The sequence below is a fragment of the Centropristis striata genome, chromosome 5 (assembly GCF_030273125.1).
Source record: "Centropristis striata isolate RG_2023a ecotype Rhode Island chromosome 5, C.striata_1.0, whole genome shotgun sequence".
Lineage (NCBI taxonomy): Eukaryota > Metazoa > Chordata > Actinopteri > Perciformes > Serranidae > Centropristis > Centropristis striata.
In genome coordinates, this window is record NC_081521.1 from 40,256,686 (window position 1) to 40,278,924 (window position 22,239).

The 22,239-nt window shown below is 34.8% G+C and overlaps 1 protein-coding gene across 1 annotated transcript; it reads left to right on the forward strand.

Moving 5' to 3' along the window:
* The first annotated feature begins 1,682 nt into the window (after positions 1-1,682).
* Positions 1,683-13,036, forward strand: LOC131972125 (5-aminolevulinate synthase, non-specific, mitochondrial-like). The gene is made up of 11 exons (XM_059333903.1): positions 1,683-1,795; positions 2,824-3,029; positions 4,631-4,807; positions 5,728-5,853; positions 5,939-6,158; positions 6,929-7,113; positions 7,657-7,836; positions 8,466-8,630; positions 9,412-9,680; positions 11,102-11,264; positions 12,763-13,036. Exons 1-11 carry the CDS (start codon positions 1,740-1,742, stop codon positions 12,921-12,923), a joined length of 1,908 nt encoding a protein of 635 aa, XP_059189886.1. The 5' UTR covers positions 1,683-1,739; the 3' UTR covers positions 12,924-13,036.
* Positions 13,037-22,239: the final 9,203 nt, after the last annotated feature.

Here is a 22,239-nt window from a genome sequence, read left to right on the forward strand (position 1 = left end):
AAACACCCTAGTAACCAGTTTAGTACCAGTGTATATGTATTATTTATGTAAATTTATGATGCAGGCTATTAAATTCTAAAAGCAAGGCAAGGCAAGTTTATTTATATAGCACAATTCGGACACAGAGACATTCAAAGTGCTTTACAGGGGCAAGATTAAAATACATAAAACACATTAGAAGACATTTAAAAGCGAATTAAAAAAAAAAAAGTATCCAGATGTAAGCATCATTTTAATAGTTACTGGATATTGTGGAGCACTGCCTTCATTTTTACATCTGTCAATACCAAATTTCATCTTAACCCTCTATGGTACACATTATGATCCCAGTTGGTAAGAAAATGTTTTGGGTGGTTTTTTTTTTGTCTTAAAATAGACCAAGTAAACATAATCAAGAGATATTTTCAAAAAATATAATTTTTTTAGTAGTTTTTAGGGTTCGTTGCCACACGGCAACACTGTACGATAGTGGAAAGTAATGAAAACAAGAGAGTTTTGTTTAAAATTGTATTAACATTTATTTAAAAACTCATGTTGTAGTAGAACAATCCCCAGTAGCCTGAATGCATGCATGAGATGCTTCTCATTTGAAAGTAAAATCTATTTAAAAATACATTTTTCATACTTTAATTCAAATGTTTGTGCCATATCATGAGTAATTGTTTGGCTATTGGTATAATTAGAATCCCACCTCTCTGGTAATTCATTGCATCATAACTGGGGATGTATTGTCTTTATTTAGAAGGCTTAAAATGGGTTTGCTATGGTACCATAGAGGGTTAAAAGTGGTATTTTATCAGATAGAAGGTGCATATAGTGATGAATTATTGAAATATAATGGGTCAAAATAAGTTTTGTACAGTTCATTTTGGTATACAGCCTCAGTCAAGGGAAGTTTTATTCAAAGCAGTTAATTTCTAAAAAAATTAAAATTTAAAATTGGAAACAATTCAACAGAGAGACTTCAATACATAGCCTCACATTTAACCCATAAGAACCCAGACCCAGTAATCCTTAAAGGAAAATTATGGCGGATATACAACAGACCAAGTGGACCACATAGAACACATTTATGATGTTTAAAAAACAAATCTGATCTGTGATGTGACATATATGTTACATTGGGCGTTTATGGAATTTATGTTTATGATATTTCTTCTTGTCGAATGAATTAACTAGACACCTTGACTTACAAAAACACAAATTTGCCTTTTTCTTTGCCACAACATATTTAAAAATTGTGACATTAATTGTGCAGTTAGACTACAAACTCCATTTCAGATTTGTTTTTAGGTAACAAAATAATAATAAATCAATAATAAATGAATATAAATAACACTGCCTCATTTGATGGCTTCTCAACAAGCTAGTGTAGCTGTAGAACGCTGAAAAACACACTTATGTACTTGAGAAAACATACATGAACATTACTAGAACATTTAAAATGTTTCACCGTGGGTTCTTATGGGTTAATTTGAGGGGTGTTATGAAGCCCAGCCCCTTGGTTTTAACATCACGGGTGCTCAGTCTGTTCCAGTTCATTTGTATCTGTTTCATGTGAGCAGCAGCCAGATGGCTCTTCTTCTCTTTTGGTAAAGACAGGTCCTTGAAAGGCCTTCCCTTTCTCTCTTGTCAAGGACAGCTGACGACAGAGCAGAGTGAATCAAAGTAGTCCTTCGGGCTTTAAAAATTACATTCCTCTCCGGCATCACTGCTCATAGATTAGTGTGGAGTCAGTCATGTTTCGAAAGACATTTTTCATCTGGTACATCAAGGTGGACTGGGATTCCTGCAGGTAAAAATAAAAAGAGCCTATTTTGTAATAGGATAAAACTGAGAGAAAAGCAGGATTTTCATGGGATCAACTTTGGTAGAAATATGATTAAATGTGACTGAGTTGTTGAGATAAATAGTTTTAATTAGGTTTTAGTAGTAGTTCTGTATCACACTGCCTGTGGTATCTTTTCTTTTACCTGACATTATCTCTTTTATTTGATTGTGTCAGTGGTAGCAAGGAGCCGGTGTCATGCCAGAGTGTGACATTTATGTAATAAAGGTCATAGATGTCTGCTCTGCTTTTCTTGAAAACTCACAGGTATCGTACTTCTCACTTAGGACGATACAGAAAGTCGTTCGTTCCTTTTGCAATAAAACTTTATAACTCATCTACCTCTGCCAGAACCAACATTACTGGAATGCACTAAATCTATGTTATTAATATTATTACTATTATTATTATATATACTGTTGCTGCCATTATTACTATATACTGTAATATACTACTATTATTATTATACCGGCCTTACCGGCCTTATTTATTATTATTATTATTATTACTATTATTATTATATATTATATGTCATATTATTGTACTCATAATTACTTTATTTATATTTTTCATTTTATTTTTATATTGTTTATTATCTATTATTACATATTATATTATATATATTATATACTGTACTATTATTATTATTATTATATACCGTCTAGTCACTATAGCATTGTTGCATCATATCACCAGTTTAATTATTACCATCATCTTGTCAACCATCCTACCAACTGATGTTCTTTTTTAACTTCTTAAGTGTTCTTGTTCTATTCTGTTTTTTTTTTTCTATTGTTGTTTTTATTTATGCTACCTCAGTATTTTATTCTATTGTATTTTATTGTACTTGAATACCGGACTGCTGTGACAACCGAATTTCCCTTCAGGGATGAATAAAGTAATCTATCTATCTATCTATCTATCTATCTATCTATCTATCTATCTATCTATCTATCTATCCATCTATCCATCTATCCATCTATCTATCTATCTAGGTCCAGAGTATCTCATATGGACGCAGTGATCCGTCGGTGCCCGTTCCTCTCTGTTGTGCCCAGTTTTGTCCTGCAGCTGACTGGGAAGTCTTCGTTGGTGAACTATGCTAGAAGATGTCCCGTGATGATGGAGCTGGTCTCCAGGCCTCTGGCCAGAGCTCTGTCCTCTTCTGCTTCTGCATCTAAAGGCACCACAACAAGTGATGGTCAGTTGTAAGGCATCCTGTTGTATTTTATCAACTGTTATATGAGTTAAACCTCTGAAGTCCAGGAGATTTTGGTTCAAATGTGTCAACTTCCTATGCATTAACCCATTGAAGCCTGGAAAGCAGATACGTCGTTTTGTAGTATTTGTATAACCTCTCAAATACTTTTGAAATTTCATTTCTATCTGCTACAGAGGCTGAAAAATCTATTATTTAGTAGAAGAGTTGACACTTCTGTTGAATTTCCAGAAAAACTTCAGGTTTTAGGGGCTTATTTTAAAATCGCCCAGAGGTTTTACAGGAAGTTTTAGGCGTAAATGGGTTAATTTCTGTCTCTTTTTTGCAATCTTTCAGTCTGTCCTTACATCTCATGCATGGTTCCTTTTTCTCAACATAAACTTGGCTATCAGTCAGATTTTTCCTTTTATTCTAATTAACAAATATAAAGCTGCCTGTTTTTTTTTTACCATTAATACACACAAAAACAGCAGACAAAATAATAAATAATAAAACTACAAAACAGTCTATTTGCATGTAAATTAAAAATAGTAATAGTTTTCATTGTAGAAAGAAAATTCACATTTTAAAAAATGGTCTAGAAACATAAATGTGACACTGTGAAAGCTCCTATGATTGAACTTTCAACTGGCTTTCTCAGCTTGTCTACATATCATATATAAGTAATGTTATTACTGTAAATAAAATGTGTATTTTCAATAAATAGATGGACTCCAGAGGGTTAAATGAATGGTGGTTTAAAATGGAAACAATATACACTACTGGTCAAAAGTTTTAGAACACACAAACTTTTCCAGAATTTAATTGAAAATGATGCAGTTTAATGTCTCAGTGTACTCTGAAATTAATGCACATTTGCAACATTTAAAATTCTTTATTGAGCATGATAGTGTTTTGAAAGTAAAAAAAAGATTCAAAATCACATTTTATGTTGGACTAAAGGACTACAAAAGACACAAAATGACTAAAAAAGACACAAAATGACAAAAAAAGACATAAAATGACTAAAAAAAGACACAAAATGACTAAAAAAAGACATAAAATGACTAAAAAAAGACACAAAATGACAAAAAAAGACACCAAAAGACACAAAATGACTAAAAAAAGACACAAAATGACTAAAAACAGACACAAAATGACCAAAAAAAAGACACCAAAAGACACAAAATGACAAAAAAAGACACAAAATGACTAAAAAAAGACACAAACTGACCAAAAAAAGACACAAAATGACTTACAAAGACATGAAAAGAATTCAAAAATGGACAAAATAGCCCAAGACTCCATAGAGTTAAGTTGTTAACCCATTTCTTGTTCCCTGAAAAAGGCCTACTTGTATAATTCTGAAATGTACATTATTTTCCAGTTTTGGTTAAGCTTACCTTTTTTTATTTACCTCTGGCAGTTCACCACTTACCTTTGGACCCTTTCAAGCTGTTCATTTGACTTGAACTGCTTGAATTTCAATAAAAAACTGGAAAAATAGGGGTGTTCTAAAACTTTTCACCGGTAGTGTATATTTTTTATTTTATTTTATTTTGTAGCTAGATTATGATTTATATATTTTTTCCTGTCTTCTGTAGATCAAAAGCATGAAATCAAGTTGCCACCAGGCCACATATTGCCACCTGCTGGCCAGGCTGTAGGCTCCAAATGCCCTTTCCTGGCTGCAGAAATGGTGCATAAAAACACCAGGGTTGTGAGAGAGGCCAGTATCGAGCTGCAAGAAGACGTCCAGGAAATGCATTCTGTTCGCACAGGTAAGTGAACAAGCACACCTGTAACTGGATACCACTGCAGTAGGTCAGTTACATAAATTGTGAAAGTCACTATTTGGAGCATACACACTCTAGACCAGCGGTTCCCAAACTTTTTTAGCCACGCACCCCCTTCTTTGTCCCAACCAGGTTGACGCACCCCCAATCCCCCACACCTTAAAAAAAGCAAAATAAGATAAGCAATAAGATTTTTTGTAGCCATATTAAAGACGGCATGTTTAATCATGCTCAAATGACAAGAACACACATATAATTAAATAATCATGATCACAACAATGAGCTCTCGCATTTGAATTAATCTGAAACACAGTTTCAATATAATGCAACAAAGTTATGTGCAAGCTTCCACTTTTAAGAGCAAAGAGGATGATGACAGGCTCATAAGTTGGGAAAATGTTGATTTGAGCTGCATTGAACAAAAATTGCAGCAAATTTAAATGAGCGTGGAGTGAACACAACCCCGTCATCATAACACAGGTTGGAAAAATGGAAGAAGATAACTTTTACGCTTCATCTTAAGATGAAGTGCATTTTGAAATTGACCAAAAATACATGCTAAAATGACCAAACAAGACACAAAACAACCAAAAACAGATGCAAAAATGACCAAAATAGATGCAAAAATGAACAAAAAATGACACAAAACTGAATAGCCTGTATTTATTAATCAATTAATTAATAACACGTCTTTATTGTGTGGGGGGAAAAAATGTAATTGTGTTATTATCAGACCACCATTACATTTTTCATCTTGCGTTCCCCCTAGCAGCAGCTCACGCACCCCCAGGGGTCCACGCACCACACTTTGGGAATCCCTGCTCTAGAGGCATTTAATGTTCATAGCAAATGAATGTCATGTATACATTTAAAGGTCATTAATAGTGTGCTCCTTTCTTTAAAAGGGAAAAAAGATGTATCGGTTGTGGAACTTATTGAGGCAGATAAGGCCAACAAAAGCTTGCCAATAAGCCTTTTTAAACCTGCATCTTCCAAAGTGTCTCACCTATTAAAGGACAATCTGCCTAATGGTAAGAAAGACAAATTCTTCTTTATGAACAATCATTGTCAGATATATTTTCTTTTTGCTTTTAAAACTCTTATTTCCTTTATCAGTTGTCAGCTTCCAGTATGACAAGTATTTTGAAAAGAAGATTGAAAATAAGAAGACGGATCACACATACAGGGTTTTTAAGACAGTGAACCGAAGTGCCTCCACATTCCCCATGGCAGACGATTACTCTGAGTCTTTACATGCAAAGAGAGATGTGTCAGTGTGGTGCAGCAACGACTACCTCGGTATGAGCCGCCACCCCAAAGTCACACAGACAATCATGTGAGTAGGATCACTATGACTTAAAGGAACACTCCACCGTTTTTTCATATTAAAACATGTTATTCGGTCAAGTAAGACGAGTTGATACAGACCTCTTGCGTCTCAATGCGTGCACTCAATCGCCCTGGCGCGCGGCGCCACTTGGCTAGCACTTAGCTTAGCCCAGTTCATTCATTAGGACCCAAACAGATGGACAGTTAGAAGCCACCAAACTCCTCCACGTTTTCCCTATTTAAATACAGCTACACGAGTAGTTAAACGACCAAGTATGGCGACACAAAATAAAACGTGGCGCTTTTCTAAGCGGATAAAAAGGAGAACTATAATGTATGGCGGAATAGCACTTGGGAGCACTTCGACTCGGCGCAGTAATATCATCACTCCTGAGGGGAGAAGATTTTTCAGGAGTGATGATATTACTGCGCCGAGTTTTATTTTGTGTCGCCATACTTGGTCGTTTAACTACTCGTGTAGCTGTATTTAAATAGGGAAAACGTGGAGGAGTTTGGTCGCTTCTAACTGTCCATCTGTTTGGATCCTAATGAATGAACTGGGCTAAGCTAAGTGCTAGCCAAGTGGCGCCGCGCGCCAGGGCGATTGAGTGCACGCATTGAGACGCAAGAGGTCTGTATCAACTCGTCTTACTTACCCGAATAACATGTTTTAATATGAAAAAACGGTGGAGTGTTTCTTTAACAAAAATCATACAGGGATGGTGATGATTACAGATTCAGCCCTGATGATAATAAACTCTTTATTTTTTCTCCAAGGGACACTGTACGGAAGCACGGTGCTGGCGCTGGAGGCACACGAAACATTTCAGGGACGAGCAAATTCCACGTTGAACTTGAAAACGAGCTAGCTGACTTGCACAACAAGGATGCTGCACTTCTGTTCACTTCCTGCTTCGTAGCCAATGACTCGACGTTGTTTACTCTGGCAAAAATGCTACCAGGTACAATACATTTAATCTGCAATCATTCTGGTTCTATGCTGTTGCACTTGTACAAAATTATATTGTATCATTACACTTTTTCTCGCTTCAGGCTTCAATTCATTCAATTCAATTCAACTTTATTTATAGAGCGCATTTCATGCACAAGGCAGACTCAATGTGCTTCACAATGTATACATATAATTACAGTTAAAAAAAAACAAAAAAACAACAAAAAACACAGAAAAATCAAACAAAAATCGATTACAAATTAATTGAAGAGTGCAGGTAGACAAGCTATTCCATATTCACCACATATACACTTACTTACTCACACATGTGCACCCACTCCCACAACCACACATGCACACAATTCAACCAAATGCTGTAGAGAAAAGATAGTTTTTAATCTGTTTTTAAAAATGGCTACTGATGTGGCAAGTTTAACTGTGTCAGGCAGGGTGTTCCACTTGCATAAATACTAAAAGCAGCTTCTCCTTCTTTGGATCTGGTGTGAGGGATGTTTTAAAGAATTAAAAAATAATTCTATTGATACTCCTCTAGGTTGTGAAATCTACTCTGACGCTGGCAACCATGCCTCAATGATCCAGGGTATTAGAAACAGTGGAGTCAAGAAGTTTATCTTCCGTCACAATGACGTCAGCCACCTGCAAGAGCTGCTTGAGAAGTCGGACCCCTCCACTCCAAAGATTGTTGCCTTTGAGACGGTGCATTCAATGGATGGTAAGTACACAGCCCTATAGTACTATTATTTTTTTTTCAACAGTATTTTTTATTGAAGTTTCAAGTGCATATCAAACATTTTCATTTATATCCCCTCGAACATACATTCATTCACACAGACAAAGAAAATGAGTAAATAGAATGGACAGTGACAACAAACATCAAACTAATGCAAAATAAGTACTAAAATGAAATAAATAAGACTAAAGTGGAGCAAAATAAAAATAAAAAATAATAATGAATAAAAAATAAATAAATAAAAATAAAATAAAAGGCAGGATCATTTCATAACCTATTGTTCAGTCAGTGTTATCCGTTCCATTGGTCAAGAATGACATAAATGATTCCCAAATCCAAGCAAACTCCTGGTTACCTTTAACAATGTCTGTCAATCTCTCCAGTCCAAGACAAGTCATCAACTCCTTCTTCCATATTGCTCGTGATGGTGCTTCTACATTTTTCCAATATAGTGCAATCACTCTCCTTGCATGGAGAAGTCCAAAGTCGATCATTTTTGAATTCCTCGTATAGTACTATTATTAATCATATCATTATATATATCATAGATAGATAGATAGATAGTGTTTGTACTTAATAGTCTAATAAACACTGTTTTTTTTTTTTTACAGGGGCTGTGTGCCCACTAGAAGAGATGTGTGATATTGCCCACAAATTTGGTGCCATTACCTTTGTGGATGAAGTTCATGCTGTGGGCCTGTATGGGCCCAGAGGAGGGGGGATCGGGGACAGAGACAAAGTCATGCACAAGATGGACATCATCTCTGGTACTCTTGGTAAGTACAACCCTCACCAGTTAGGGCAGAGCCATCATAACACTATTACCAGCTACGTATGTGCCTCTCTGACTTGTTATGCGTTTTGTTTCCAGGTGTAACGGGCGTGCATTGTCTTTAATAGTTTTGTATCAGGATTAATGCACGTCCATTAACCCTTATAAGTTCTGCGTTGTGTTCTTATGTTGTGCTGAAGGAAAGAAGGACCACGATCAGCTACTGGTTGCTCCTTTAATGAAGGCAGGACAGTGGATCTGTACAAATCAACAGAAAAACACACAAGGCTCTGTAACATGCAGTCTTCACACTGCACACAGGTCTCAAGCTCCTGTTAACAATTGAGCATACAGAAAACCCTGTAAACTAGTATGTGGAAACGTTCATGCTCGCAAAAAGTCAGTTTACAAAGTTTCTATATATATATATAATATTCAATTAACACATTAACTGCATGTTCACAACCTAGAACCTTACGTTTATACATGCATAAAACAAGGTTTGCTTTGTCCAAAAACCGAAATAAATGTTCAAAAATAATGAGCAAAATAATACATTACCTCCTCTCATCTGGCGCGAACTGAGAGAAGCACAGAAATGACGGCACAAAGCCTGCGACCTCTTAAAGTGAAAGTACAGGTATTACACATTGGTCTGAATACAACACTCAGGCATTAATATAGGCTATAAAACACATCTTAAACACATAAAAAACTATATTCATCAGGATTTGGTGACATTTCAAACGTAAAAGTAAATATATAATTTCAACCTGGTTACACAGGCAAGGCGTTTGGCTGCATGGGGGGCTACATCGCCAGCACCAGCACCCTGGTGGACACGGTGCGCTCCTACGCTGCAGGCTTCATCTTCACCACCTCCCTGCCCCCCATGCTGCTGGCGGGGGCAAAGGAGTCCATCAAGGTCCTGAAGAGTGAGGAGGGCCAGGTGCTCCGGAGGAAACATCAGAGGAGCGTCAAGCTGCTCCGACAGATGCTGATGAACTCGGGCCTTCCTGTGGTCCACTGCCCCAGCCACATTATTCCTGTCAGGGTAAGAAAATGTATAATTTATCCAATTAATTGCTGCTAATGCAAATGGTTCACTTGGGGATTTTTCACTTATAGGAACATTGTAAAAAATGTCTGTAGATTTTACGATGAAAAACTGCTCAACCATGACAGTAAAAGACCGTAAAATGATAAATGGGTTAATTCAGTTTTAGTAACAATGAAACACCGTAAATGTATATATCAGCCAAAACAGTATTTTTTACAGTTTTGTTTTGGGGAAAATACATTACTCCAGTGTAAAATACACTGTAATATGTATTTAATGTAATATATATACAAGCCGCCACTGTCATTTTTGCATTTATCTTTTGTAAAAAGTACTTTGTCTCACTGTTAAATGTACTAAACACCATATCGCTAACAAAAATATACTGTAATATTTAATGGTAAAATCTTTAATTTATGCATTTTCATTTATAAAGTATTTGCTTGTCAATTATATGGCAAAACACTGTTTCTTTTGATGGAAAAACCTTTTATTTATACAGTAAAAAATGGAATAAAATGGCAATCTTAAACGTGAAATCAACAGTGCTAATATCTTTTTACCGTAATATTAAAAAAAGTTGCACCGTATTTATTACGGTAAAGTTCTGGCACCCACAGCTGCCGGTTTTTTACCGTAAAAACAACAGGTTTTTTTTTACAGTGTCGATTTTATAGCCTTAATTAAATTCTAAAAATCATTGATTCAAATGTGAGTCTGATTTTTTTTGCCAACATTATCTTTATTGAGTTTTCAAAATGTTTCCAAAATACATAAATATACAGAAATAAGAGTGCTCTCACAACAAAGGAGACATCAGGTGCAACTAAATTATTGTCCAGCATTCAGATTGTCCTTCCTTGAAAATCAGGAATTTATAAGATACACTTTAGACACTTTATTTGTATTTTTACATTACATTTTATTGTATTTTTTATATTTTATTGCTTGAAGTATGCCTAGGTTGTTCTTTTTATTTAATTATTTAATTGTGTTGTTATTGTCTCTGTGTGTAATGCTGCTGCTACACTGTAATTTCCCAGCTTGGGATAAATAAAGTACATCTATCTATCTATCTATCTATCTATCTATCTATCTATCTATCTATCTATCTATCTATCTATCTAGATACCATAGAGCAACACTTAAGTGAAAGTACAAATATAAAATTCAAACAAACAAACAAAACAAACAAACAAAAGAAACAACAACCAGAATAATAATAATAATAAGAGTTTCTCCATCCTATCACGAGTTAGCCCAGGTTATTTCACTATTTAGCGTGGTTCAAAAATACAAATGCAGATGTACAATTCACACAGAATAAAGAAATCACATATCAAAATAAAAATGATTTTAGATCACTGCAAGGGATTACCCCCATGTGAGTCTGATTTAATATTTATGTTTGTCAGGTGGCAGATGCAGAGAAGAACACTGAGATCTGTGACATCATGATGTCTCGTTACAACATCTACGTCCAGGCCATCAACTACCCCACGGTGGCTAAAGGAGAGGAGCTGCTGCGCATCGCCCCCACGCCGCTCCACGCTCCACAGATGATGCTCTACTTTGTTGGTACGCCCACTATAGATGAATATGCTCATTCCATCAGTCAAAAATATCAGAAGACAGAGCATTCTTTCTGTCACATTTCATTATAGATGCAGACAATAATCATTGTTATGAGAATCAGCCTCGTCATTAGCAAAAATTATGAAATATTTGAGGTCTCTGTAGGTTTTTAACTAAAACCAAATTGTTCTGTTGGGGAATATTGCAACTCTGAAGTTAAGTTGATGCTTTTCATTTCATTTTCATTTTATTAATTCTTCTTTTCGAACTGAAAAAATAAACAACATAAACTACAACAGCGTAGGCTAGATGCATATACATACACATACTCACATAGGCACCATTTAACAGATGTACATAAACATTTACACACATACAGTATATATATAGCTCTATACATATACATGCATCTGCCCCGTCTAAGTAACCTTTTAGGTACGCTACCGGTCAAAAGTTTTAGAACACACCAACTTTTCCAGAATTTAATTGAAAATGATGCAGTTTAATGTAACAGTTTAATGAACCCACTGTCAACAGTTTTCATAGGGACAAAATTGTCATTAAAAAAGGTCCAGTAGAAACTATTGGAAATTGTTTATAGAAAAAGATGCTTCTCGATATTTTTAATTAATGCGTTTAAAGCTGTAATAACCAGAAATAAAGTGATTCACTTCCATTGTATTGGGTTGGAGGCAGAAACTTTAAATCTTTGCATGTTAGTAAATGGGACATGAGCCAAAGTAAAAAATAGTAAAAGTAAAATAATTGTAAATTGTTCTTATACTGATGTACACTACTGGTCAAAAGTTTTAGAACACACCAACTGAAAATGATGCAGTTTAATGTCTCAGTGTACTCTGAAATGAATGCACATTTGCAACATTTAAAATTCTTTATTGAGCATGATAGTGTTTTGAAAGTAAAAAAAAGATTCAAAATTACATTTTTTGTTGGACAAAAGGACTAAAAAAGACACAAAATGACAAAAAAAGACACCAAAAGACATAAAATGACTTATAAAAGACACAAAATGACAAAAAAAGACACCAAAAGACATAAAATGACTTAAAAAAGACACAAAATGACAAAAAAAAGACACAAAATGACACAAAATGACAAAAAAAGACACAAAAAGAATTAAAAAATGGAAAAATAGCCCAAGACTCCATAGAGTTAAGTTGTTAACCCATTTCTTGTTCCCTGAAAAAGGCCTACTTGTATAATTCTGAAATGTACATTATTTTTCAGTTTTGGTTAAGCTTACCTTTTTTTATTTACCTCTGGCAGTTCACCACTTACCTTTGGACCCTTTCAAGCTGTTCATTTGACTTGAACTGCTTGAATTTCAATAAAAAACTGGAAAAATTGGGGTGTTCTAAAACTTTTGACCGGTAGTGTATACATGCATCTGCCCCGTCTAAGTAACCTTTTAGGTACGTCTGATATGAATATTTTGTGGCAGACGTATTCTCAGCTGTCATTCTCTGCTTCACCTCCACAGAGCGGCTGGTGGAGACGTGGAAGGAGGTGGGTTTGGAGCTGAAGCAGCACTCCTCAGCAGAGTGTGACTTCTGCCAGCAGCCTCTTCACTTCCAGCTGATGAGTGAGAGGGAGAAGTCCTACTTCACAGGTCTCAGTCACATGATTTCAGCAGTAGCTTGATGTTACATAAAACACTAAATCCAAACAAGCTCCACCTTGTAGCATTCTTATTTATTATATTTACTTTAAATATATTGTGTGTAAAATGTTTAGTGTCAGCAATAAATGTGTGTATAAAGAAATCCTGGAGTCGAGTGTGTTTACTTAAAAATGTATAGATAAGGACTTAAACGTGAATAGTTTTTATTTTGTGAAAAATTACGTTTTTAGGCCCAAAGAGAACTTAATTTCCTTTATGAAGTTACACATACAGCTACATACAAAACAGCTATTGATCTATTAATCTATCAGCAGTTAACTAAATATTATTTTAAGGAACTTGTGCTAGTAAACAGCAGCAAAGGCAATTGTTTTTTTTTCTCAATATTTTTATTAGGAGGTAAGGCACATTACAACAGGAACCAATGTTATAATTACATGGAGTATCACATCACATCCGCATCACAATTGAAAATATAAACATATGGATACAATAGAAATACTGTGCATCATGAAGAATGAAGAGCAAGACATACAGTCTGCCTCCTAGGATGTTTTCTTATTTTATATTTATGGCCCAATAGGAACATGATTGGGTGACTAACAAACAATGTATAAATCAAAAAATAATAATTAAAAAGAAAAAGTAAAAAATAAGGTGAAAATAAATAAGTATGATAATAAATAAATAAATAAGTAACTGAGGATTCTTGTATGTAATAATTAAATAAGTGTTTTAGCTACAGGGTGTAGACAAAATACAAGGGAAGCCAAAAGACAGGAAAAAAGAGAAAATAAATAAATAATAATAATAATGATAAAGATAAGAAGAAAAACAAAGAGAGGAGGTGGGGGTCCATCAATCAGTAGGTATAGAGCAGGGGTCTCAAACTCAAATTACCTGGGGGCCGCAAAAAGACACCAAATGACGAAAGAATACATAGAATTACCAAAAAAGACACAAAATAATTTAAAAAAGACACAAAATGACCCAAAAAAGACACAAAATGACCAAAAAAAACCCACAAAATTAGAAAAAAAGACACAAAATTATTTTAAAAAGACACAAAATGACCAAAGAAAGACACAAATACCAAAAAAAGAGACACAAAATTACCAAAATAAGTAATTAAAGGGACCTTCCACATTAAACTTTCATATCAAGGTGGGGGCCACAAAATATCGTCTTGAGGGCCGCAATTGGCCCGCGGGCCGCGAGTTTGAGACCCATGGTAGAGAGTGAAAAGAATGTTAAAAAGGGAAGCCACTTGTTACAGAATTTATCAGAATTACCTTTCACTGAATATCTGATCTTCTCCGCAAAGGCAATTGTGTATTATTTTATTTTATTTTTTGTGTTTTTTATGCTGCCTTTCTGGAAAAAAAAAACAAATTTCCACTTTTCCATTTGTGTATTTGTAGGCGGGTTGTCTTACCAACTTTATAATGTGCATATTATGTGTTACGTAACGATCTAATATGAATAATCTATCTCAACATTTCATGCTAGAATAATCTTCAAGCACGAAGTGAACAACATAACAGATGGCATGAATATCACACTCCAACCCAGTGAACTCACAGTATATCTCTAATCACTAATATGGTATCGGCATGTTTTACATAAACTTTTATCCTTTAGCATTTATCTTGAAACCCAGGATATGTCATGCACATAGCTATACAGTAGATGTTAACTCTTATTACACGCAGTGCTCCTTGCAGAAGGATTATGTCTCATTTCAGTTCTAACATGTTATGGAATGTGGCATTACTTCCTTCTGCAGATTTATCCCTCAAAGGTCAGATGTCAGATGCAATGTGATGGAAAAACATGTGGCTTATGTCTAGGGTGGTGTAGGATAAACAAGATGCATTAACTCTTACTACAAAATTAAGTAGAGATTGTAATAAGTAGTTCTATCATAAACGACATAAAAGGGATTGCATCAACGCCACGGTGACTATTTTTGAACCTGGTCTCACAGAAATCCGTGAAATAGCCACGGATTTCGCTTAACTCAAAATCCATGGAATAGCCACGGAATCACTCAAATTTCCGTGAAACTGACATGGATTTCGCTACAATGCAAGTTAAAGACAGTTAATAAGTTTTCCTATTGGTTTGTTCCAAGTCACGTGACTTTCAATGTCCCAGCGGTCAGAACAAAAAACATGGCGGACAGTTCTCTCATTTTTAGTGAAAAAAATCAATATTTTGACTTTGTTTCTGCATAAAAATAGATTTTGATCACATTTCTAGCGAGAAATATATGTTTTATTTTCTAAATCTTCACTCAGTGAATGTACATAATCACTTTGTGGTGAAGATCTCGCCAGAAAAATATGACTGTCATTAACTTGCATTGTAGCGAAATCCGTGTCAGTTTCACGGAAATTTGAGCGATTCCGTGGCTATTTCACGGATTTCTGTGAGACCACGTTGCTATTTTTATACATCATATTTTTACTGGGGAAAAAAACAGTAAAAGGCAGAGAGGCATCAAGTCGTGGTGTTTATGTATAATCAGCTTAAGGGCAGATTTGTGGTTATCTGGTCATTCATTCATGAAATGCATTTCAATGCATTTCAATGCATTCTTGGTTTCCACCACATGGAGGCGCACTGGCTCTCCTCTGAGGAGCTGTGAGGCTGTGATGCCAGACACCTCCTTCCTTTTGCAGATGACTCATAGCTGGTGCAGCAGCTTTCATGATGAACCACTAGATGGTATCAATAGAGAACAGGATATTGTGTTTCCTATCTTGATAGCATGGTAGATCATGTTGGTTGTGATAAAATGCAGCAAATACGCTTCAGTGTACATCACAGCATGTGTCAGTGTCACATCCATGCAAAACCTTTGAGATTATAGAGCGTTTTAGGTTGTCTGATTTATCTGTCGTCAGTGTAGCAGCCTGGTTATGTAATGTTCATACACCAAATAATTGGCATTTTATTGACTTTAAACACTTTTTTTTAACCCATAAGAACCCAGACCCAGTAATCCTTAATGGAACATTATGGGGGATATACCACAGAACAAGTGGAGCACATAGAACACATTTATGATGTTTTAAAAAAATACTACCCCTAAATGTCAAACATCTGTGATGTGACATATATACGTTACATTGGGCTGTTATGGTATATATGTATTTCTTATTTTTAAATGAATAAACTAGACACATTTTCTGCTTACAGAGACACAATTTTTCCTTTTTTTTAAGTAACAAAATAATAATAAATCACATACATAAAACAAATAACCATTTGCCTTTTTGTTTTAATCTCCATAACATATATCAAAATTGTGACTTTAATAGTGCTGTTAGACAACAAATTCCATTTCAGATTTGTTTTTAAGTAACAAAATGATAATAAATGTGTCAGTGTCAGTGTCACACCATGCAAAACCAGAGATTATAGTCTGATTTATCTGTCGTCAGTGTAGCAGCCTGGTTATGTAATGTTTATACACCAAATAATTGCCATTTTATTGACTTTAACCCATAAGAACCCATGGTGACACCTGTGGAACAAACACTTTAAATCTTCTATAATCTCCCATATTCAGCTTTATGCTTCACATTAACTCATTAAATCCCTAAGTGACACATACTCAACACCCTGGGGTGGTGGTCATGTGACTTTGACAAGAAATTACCAAAATATGTGTGAGACTGGAAACAGAAATGTGAAAAAGTAGCTAATTTTAAAAAGCTTATTTTTTTAAATCTGTTAATAGGGTGTCCTGTAATACATTTAACTTGTTCTGACCATATTTCTTGATCAAATTAAAGTCACAAATTTGATAGGCCTATATGTTATGGAGATGCAAAATAAAAAGGCAAATTTGTGTCTCTGTCAGCAGAAAATGTGTCTAGTTTTTTTTCTATTTTAAAATAAGAAATATCATAAACATAAATACCATAAACGCTCAAAGTAACATATATGTTACATCACAGATCTTTCACATTTAGGGCTAGTATTTTTTTTTAAAAACATCATAAATGTGTTCTATGTGGTCCACTTATAGAACACATCCTTTAAGGATAACTGGGTCTGGGTTCTTATGGGTTAAACACTTTTTTTTAAATCCTGTGGCCTATGATCATCATGTTGAGATAAAATGAGTTCAATAAAAAAAGCGCTTTACTCCCACATGCAGAGAAACATCAATGGAGAGGAAGCTCTCCTCCCATCTGTCTCATCTCTGAATGCTTCCCACTGTAAATCTGCACGTGACCGGGGTGTGTTTGTGTGTCTGTCGGGTGTGCGTGGAAGCCCTCAAAGCAACACTTGACATGCAAAACCTGGGATTGTGTAAATCAAAGACTACAGTTAAACCAAAGTTCCCTCTCTTTCCTCTGAGTGAATTACCATGAGCTCACGTTTGGAGCGCATTATGTAACTGGAAGTGGAGCAGTCAGGTGACTACCACTATCATGTCAAGTCCAGCCTCCTTTGAACATGAATCAATACTCTAAATACATACTGTGTTTATTTTTTATTTAAATGTTGGGATATATTATAGCCTATAATAATAATAATGCATATAATACACAATAATGCAGTCTCACATCTGCCAAAAATGTGACAAAAATAAGTGTTTAATGAGTTACAGCTTGAGCCTCTATGCCAGGGGTCTCAAACTCGCGGCCCGCGGGCCAATTGCGGCCCTCAAGACGATATTTTGTGGCCCCCACCTTGATATGAAAGTTTAATGTGGAAGGTCCCTTTAATTACTTATTTTGGTAATTTTGTGTCTCTTTTTTTGGTATTTGTGTCTTTTTTAATAATTTTGTGTCTTTTTTTGGTAATTCTGTGTCTTTCTTTGGTCATTTTGTGTCTTTTTTAATAATTTTGTGTCTTTTTTTTGGTAATTCTGTGTCTTTCTTTGGTCATTTTGTGTCTTTTTTAAGTCATTCTGTGTCTTTTTTTCTAATTTTGTGGGGTTTTTTTGGTCATTTTGTGTCTTTTTTGGGGTCATTTTGTGTCTTTTTTAAATTATTTTGTGTCTTTTTATGGTAATTCTATGTATTTTTTCGTCATTTGGTGTCTTTGCGGCCCCCAGGTAATTTGAGTTTGAGACCCCTGCTCTATGGGAATATTTAGGTGATATAATTAAGTATTTACTGAAGTTATACAAGGTCACTGCAAGATTTAATAGCAACTTAACCAATTTAGTCCCTAGGAAAGAAAGTTGTTTAGTCATATTTAGTGAATTTTGTAATTATAACACCCTGACATTATGTAACCCAAGTGTTGCTGGAAGTGGAGCAGTCAGGTGACTACCACTATCATGTCTAGTCCAGCCTCCTTTGAACATGAATCAATACTCTAAATACATACTGTGTTTATTTTTTATTTAAATTTTGGGATATATTATAGAGAGAGTCATACACAACGGAATCATTTTGTTTTTTTTTATTTTATTTTCACAAAATAAGGTCATCCTTGTGCCAAAAATAACTCTTGCTTCATAAAAGTGAATCCAGTAAATCTACAAAATGCCAGGAAGGTGTTGTTGGCAGGAAATACTCCCTTGTGCATTGTTTGACCTAATAATAACACGTTATTTCCCTTATCCATCACTGTCATTTTTAGCTTCAGGCTACTCACTTCCTTATTACAAAAAGTCTGAGGGCAGGCCCAACACCTCTACACTTCCTGGATGAGAGTTCAACTGGAACAGAAATCCAAAATTTGTTTTCAAACGCTTTACATCAGGGGTGTCAAACTCAAATACACAATGGGCCAAAATTTAAAACTTGAATAAAATCGCGGGCAAACATTGAACAAATAAACCTTTTAATATATACCAATCAATATATACCATCAATGTCACTAATTTATTAAATAAAAATTAAATAAAAATCGTATGCCTCTTTTCTATTTGCATCCTTCTGATTTAAATATCAATATAAAGTTTTTCAACAGGTTAATACATTTAAAAATAAATTATAATAAATCTAGTATTAGCGGTAAATGTGCCGTAGAATACCGGCGGGTCAGCTTTTATAGTACAATAATTGGTAACACTTTACAATAACCATCTAAGTGATGTTTATAGATGGTTTATATACCAATTATTATTAACCATTTACAAAATTCTATATTTAATCTTTAAATGTTTTCAAGCAATTTCTTAAAGGCATAAGAATCATTTTTGAAATCATTTACATAGTTAATATGGTGTTAAAGATGTTATAATGAGTGTAAAGCTATTAATAAACTAATAATTATGTTTGTTTATGGTAAAGTAATCTATTTGGCATAGTTCAACATTATTACATTTTCTATTCACCATTCTAAACAGCCTATATACGATTTATAAATGATGATTAAACATTAATAAACTATCTATTTACCATCTATAAATGATGGTTATTGTAAAGTGTTACCCAATAATTATATAATAATTTGATATTGGCTCGCGGGCCAAATAAAATTACACTGCGGGCCAAATTTGGCCCGCGGGCCAGAGTTTGACACCCCTGCTTTACATTATGTGGTGGTTGGGTGTTGGAGGCAGGTGCTGAAATGGTGCGGTGGTGTAGTGTGGGGATGATTTTGCCTGTTGTTGTGTGTCAGATCAGTCCATGGTTGAAAGCATTTGTGTGTGTGTGTGTGTGTGTGTGTGTGTGCAGGTTTAGCTCTATTCCTCATTCTGTGTTAATCCCGATGCTCTGCACATCTGTGTCTCCCCCACTCACGTGTGCAGACGGATGAGCTGCGTGGCTGGATTCCCACTGCACACATCTCACTCTCTTATTCCTGCACATTCACATGTGTTATTATACACATCAGTAGTGAACCATGGGAATGTTGTGGTTGCATTCTAAGGAAAGACATTCATGCATAGCAACAGCAAGGACTGTCTCTTAAAGGAACACTCCACCGTTTTTTCATATTAAAACATGTTATTCGGTCAAGTAAGACGAGTTGATACAGACCTCTTGCGTCTCAATGCGTGCACTCAATCGCCCTGGCGCGCGGCGCCACTTGGCTAGCACTTAGCTTAGCCCAGTTCATTCATTAGGATCCAAACAGATGGACAGTTAGAAGCGACCAAACTCCTCCACGTTTTCCCTAGGAGGTCTACTTCGACTCGGCGCAGTAATATCATCACTCCTGAAAAATCTTCTCCCCTCAGGAGTGATGATATTACTGCGCCGAGTCGAAGTGCTCCCAAGTGCTATTCCGCCATACATTATAGTTCTCCTTTTTATCCGCTTAGAAAAGCGCCACGTTTTATTTTGTGTCGCCATACTTGGTCGTTTAACTACTCGTGTAGCTGTATTTAAATAGGGAAAACGTGGAGGAGTTTGGTCGCTTCTAACTGTCCATCTGTTTGGATCCTAATGAATGAACTGGGCTAAGCTAAGTGCTAGCCAAGTGGCGCCGCGCACCAGGGCGATTGAGTGCACGCATTGAGACGCAAGAGGTCTGTATCAACTCGTCTTACTTGACCGAATAACATGTTTTAATATGAAAAAACGGTGGAGTGTTCCTTTAACCCTCTATGGTACACATTATGATCCCAGTTGGTAAGAAAATGTTTTGGGTGTTTTTTTGTCTTAAAATAGACCAAGTAAACATAATCAAGAGATATTTTCAAAAAATATTATTTATTAAGTAGTTTTTAGGGTTCGTTGCCATACGGCAATACTGTACGATAGTGTAAAGTAATGAAAACAAGAGAGTTTTGTTTAAAATGGTATTAACATTTATTTAAAAACTCATGTTATAGTCTGAACAATCCCCAGTAGCCTGAATGCATGCATGAGATGCATCTCATTTGAAAGTAAAAACTATTTAAAAATACACTTTTCATAATTTAATTCAAATTTTTGTGCCATATCATGAGTAATTGGTTGGCTACTGGTATAATTAGAATCCCACCTCTCTGGTAATTCATTGCATCATAACTGGGGATGTATTGTCTTTATGTAGAAGGCTTAAAATGGGTTTGTTGCCATATGGCTACGTCGTACCATAGAGGGTTAAAGGCTCCCTTAATATACTTCCCCTTGTAAATAACATGAAAATTGGGAAAGACAGCAATTTCAGGGTGTGCCTTGTATGATCATAAATGTTATCATGATGAAAGATATGACAAAATACTTCCGCAGTGAAATGTTGCCTCTCCAGGAGAGAAAAAATGGTTTCAACACCGTTAAATGAAGGGTATGACTTCTTTATAAACACTGCATTGCACTTGTTATCTGGTGTAATATATGTATAACTGATGCAATATAACTAGTATTGTTATATGAAATTATTCTGCATATGTGTATAATAAGCACAGAGAGAAATGCCACATAAGTGAGTGTAATAATGAGACAATAATTAAATAATAATGCATATAATACACAAGAATGCAGTCAAAAAATGTGACAAAAATAAGTGTTTAATGAGTTACAGCTTGAGCCTCTATGGGAATATTTAGGTGATATAATTAAGTATTTACTGAAGTTATACAAGGTCACTGCAAGATTTAGTAGCAACTTAACTGATTTAGTCCCGAGGAAAGAAATGTTGTTTAGTCATATTTAGTGAATTTTGTAATTATAACACCCTGAAATATCAGTATAAACTTGCTTAAAATGCTACTTGATTCTAGATTCTTGATATTTGTTTGTGTCTTGACTTCCTCTGTGATGGCTCTATCAATTCAATACATTTGTGCTGCTGGAAATAAGTTTGTTAAATAAATATTGGATGCTTTGAAAGTGGTTGCTTACTTATTTTTTGGTGAAAATTGAGGACACTTCCTTCCCTTTTCCATCTTTTTCTATCTTTTTGTAGAGTGTCCTTGAGTGCCAAGAAAGGCGCCTTCCAAATAAAATGTATTATTATTATTATTATTATTATTATTATTATTATTATCGGTAACACTTTACAATAACCAACTAAATGATGTTTATAGATGGTTTATAAACCAATTATTAACCAATTACACAGTGCTTTACATATTTAATCGTTAAATGTTTTTAACCAATTTCTTAAAGGTATATGAATCATTTCAAAATCATTAACATACTTAATATGGTGTTGAATATGTTAAAATGAGTGCAACTAAAATTATTGATAAACGATTTATTATAATTTAATTGTTTGTTAATGGTAAAGTAAATAAATACCTTCTATTAGCCATTTTAAATGATTTAGTTAGTTAAACATTAATCAAATTATGTATTTACTATTCTAAATGGTCTATATATGGTTTATAAATGATGATTAAACATTAATAAACTATCTGTTTACCATTTATAAATGATGGCTATTGTAAAGTGTTACCTTATTATCTATTGATGCTGATGTGTTTTG